Here is a 3,472-nt window from a genome sequence, read left to right on the forward strand (position 1 = left end):
TTTATGTCCTCAGAGTAAATGCTTCCAGTAATCTCATTGTTGCTTTTTGAACAGACAATGCTAGATGACCTTTTGTTCAATCTTAGTTAAGTATTCTGCTGCATAAGATTTTATATTATAATGATCTAGTGGGATGTGCTTTTGATTTTCTTATCAAATTAAGTCTATGTCTTAAGTCACTTGGTGATTTATCAAATCATTATCACCTGATCTTTGGATTTTTCTATCCTCCTTCCATACTGTCGCGAAAAACACCACCTCTTAATAAGAGAAGAATAAAAAATTTAGAATTACTAAAAAAGAAATTTAGAATAGTTAAGAGGCTAAATTTAGAATAATTTATTCTTAAGAAAAGTATTTTGATGAATTGGTCCAACAAATTTCGTGAACTTTTTTAAATCCTATAATTAATAAGCGTTTTAAAAGACTCAAATTTAATCTACATAATAAAACGAGTTAAATCAAATCGAACCTAAATCGAATCAAATTACGAACTTCCATCAAATAATCCGATCCAGCCCATTTAAATCCGTACTCTTACGACTACTTTCCTTCAATTATTGCTCTCTAATTTAGTATAATTAGTAATTTATAATTACTCCTTCCAATCAACTTCACATCCTCGAAATTGATCATAGATTCATACCAAAAATCATAGATAGCTCTAAAAAATTGTTTTACATTTAAATATATTGTTATATTTAAAAAAAGTAAAAACTATAATTATTTTAAGACGAATGGAATAATTAAAATTTTTGATACAATTGTAAAATACAGAAGGAATTCAAACAGTCTTAAAAATATAAACATAGATAGATCAAAAAAATTTTTAAAAAGAAAGACAATCTCCAATTTTTTTATTATATTGATATTATAAAATATTTAGAGTCATTTTGGATAGTCTTTAAAAAAAACTTGATTTTTTATTTTTTTTAAAATCTTTTTTTAATAGATAAAATCTATGTTATATTTAAATTAATTTTTATAAAAAAAATTTAAATATTAAGAATATCTTTTGTTTATGTTGCTTTTTTTTAAGCAAGGTATTATTACAATAAAAAAATTATTTTTCAATAAAACTAATTTTTTAAAAAGATGTATTTAAATAAATTTAAAATTAAATAAAAATATTTTATTTAAAAAAATAATTCAAAAAACCAGTCCAAACCAATTCTTAGTGGATCAAAGACAGATAAAATAAAAATAAAAATAAAAAAGAATAAAATAAAATCCTAGAAAAAAAAAAGATTTTCTAAATTTTCATGGGATCATATTTCCATCAAATCCAATTTGGTTGGTTAATCAAATATTTTATTACCATCAAATTAAATAAACAAATACTGATCATGCCACTCCAAAACTATATATAGACGTCTCTCTCACCCTCACTGTCCCTCTCACTCTCACTCATCAATTCTTTCTTTCTTTCTTTTTCTTTCTCCCCTTCCCTAATCTACAATGGTTTCTTCCCAAGCCACAACACGTAGAAGGAAGATTGAGATCAAGAGAGTTGAACAAAGCAACAAGCGCCACGTTACCTTCTCCAAGAGAAAGTTAGGGCTTTTCAACAAGGTCACGGAGCTCTCCATCCTCTGCCAGGCGGAAACCGCCTTAATCATCTCGTCGCAAAACGGAAAGCTTTACGCGTGTGGTTATCCCTCGCCGGATGCCGTGATCTGGCGTTTCCTCTATGGAGGAGATTCCTCGCCTCCGCAAAGGAACGACGTGCGATTCTTGAAGAAGAAGCAAAAGGAGAATGTGGAAGCTCAAAGGGCGCAGTACGAGTCTGCTCAAGAAGCCCTCAAAGAAGAGAAGAAGCGACTCGACGAGACCAAGAAGGAAAGAAACAGCGACAACAATGGCGGTTGCTTAGGGTTTTCGCAGTGGTGGGAGAATCCAATTGATGATATGGATTTGGAGGAGCTCGTCAAGTTCAAAAAATCGTTGGAACAGTTGAAGACGAACCTGATTGCAGCCACTGACAATAAGATCAACATGTTCCAACAAATGATGATGCCGTCACCAGTTGCTGCTCCTTCTTCTTTAATCATGGCTCCAATGCAAACTAGGTTTTCCAATTTTAATTCAGTCTTGAATAATAATCACGGTGGATTCAGCGCTGTTTATCAACCACAACAGCAAGCATATTGGAATTGGACCCGTAATAACGTCATCAATAATAATGGAATAATTGCTAGTAGTAGTAGTAACAATCTTAATCCTTTATTAGGAAGATGGGATTCTGGGAACAATGCTATTATGGTTGATGTTAATGGTAACGGGAGTAGTGGTTGTTCCTTTTTTTCTTAACATTGGTTTTGGCCATTATTAATGTCAGCTCTTAGTCACATTGCTGAACCTGTTAACTATATAGTACTTTATTACCTTCAATTTCCTTCTGGTTTTGTGAGTCTGTAATAACTTGATTCATTACAAGATTTTTATTTGTTTGTGGTAATTTTTTAAGAGGTCTGCTACACATACAAGTCTTTTTGGCTTACAAGTCTTACAAATCCAATAAAACACACACATTACACTTAATTAATGCATTACACACTTCCACATTCAAGAGTAAATAAAACGCACGTTATTCAACAACTTCCTGTTTTCAAAGTGCGCTACTCACCATGCATTATGAACGACTCTTCTTCTTCCTCCATAAAAACAATTTTCTTGCCAAATTTGAAGATAATGGAATTATAGAAATATACTCAAAGGATTACAGAAATACACCCAAACGGTTACAGGAATTCACCCAAACGATTATAGAAATACACCCAAGGATTACAGAAATACACCCAAAGGATTTAAGAAATACACCCAAAATTCGTTCAAGTGCACCTTATGCATATTTCAGAACTCTTTCTCTTTCTCCTCCTCATCTTCTGCTGCTTCTTCTTCTTCAAAAACGATTTCAGAGCTTGATGTCAAAAAAAATGGAAATCGAGAATAACGAAGAAAGAAAACAGAGAGAAAAGCACGTAAATAAAGAAGAAGAACAGAAAGAGGAAGAAGAACTGCAGCAAGAAGAAGAAGAAGGAGAAAGAGAAGGCAAGAAACGAAAGAAAAGAAGAAGAAGAGGAAGAGAAAGAAGAACGTGCAAGAAGAAGAAGAAGAACGAGAAAGAGAAAGCAAGAAACGAAAGAAAAGAAGAAGAAGAAGGAGAAAGAGAAGGCAAGAAACGAAAGAAAAGAAGAAGAAGAAGAAGAGGAAGAAGAAGAAGAACGTAGACCTTACATCGCGTTTTTGGGGTTTATTCGTTAATTAACTTGTAAAGCATACAAGCCCTAATGACTTGTATGCAGAGCTTTTCTCATTTTTTAACAGGAGTTATTAAAAACTTCCATAATATATTTTATTGGTAACAAATTATAAAATTTGCCTAAATAATTAACAAAAACTCCCACTATTTTCAATATAATCAATTAGAAAAAAGTCCAACCCAAACAAATATTCATTCAACCCATACAAA

At 31.8% G+C, this 3,472-nt stretch overlaps 1 protein-coding gene across 1 annotated transcript; it reads left to right on the top strand.

Moving 5' to 3' along the window:
* Positions 1 to 1,458: 1,458 nt before the first annotated feature.
* Positions 1,459 to 2,310, top strand: LOC130933619 (agamous-like MADS-box protein AGL62). The gene has a single exon (XM_057863242.1). The coding sequence runs from the start codon at positions 1,459 to 1,461 to the stop codon at positions 2,308 to 2,310; it is 852 nt and encodes a 283-aa protein (XP_057719225.1).
* Positions 2,311 to 3,472: the final 1,162 nt, after the last annotated feature.

This window comes from Arachis stenosperma, chromosome 6 (assembly GCF_014773155.1).
Source record: "Arachis stenosperma cultivar V10309 chromosome 6, arast.V10309.gnm1.PFL2, whole genome shotgun sequence".
NCBI classification, from domain to species: Eukaryota; Viridiplantae; Streptophyta; class Magnoliopsida; order Fabales; family Fabaceae; genus Arachis; species Arachis stenosperma.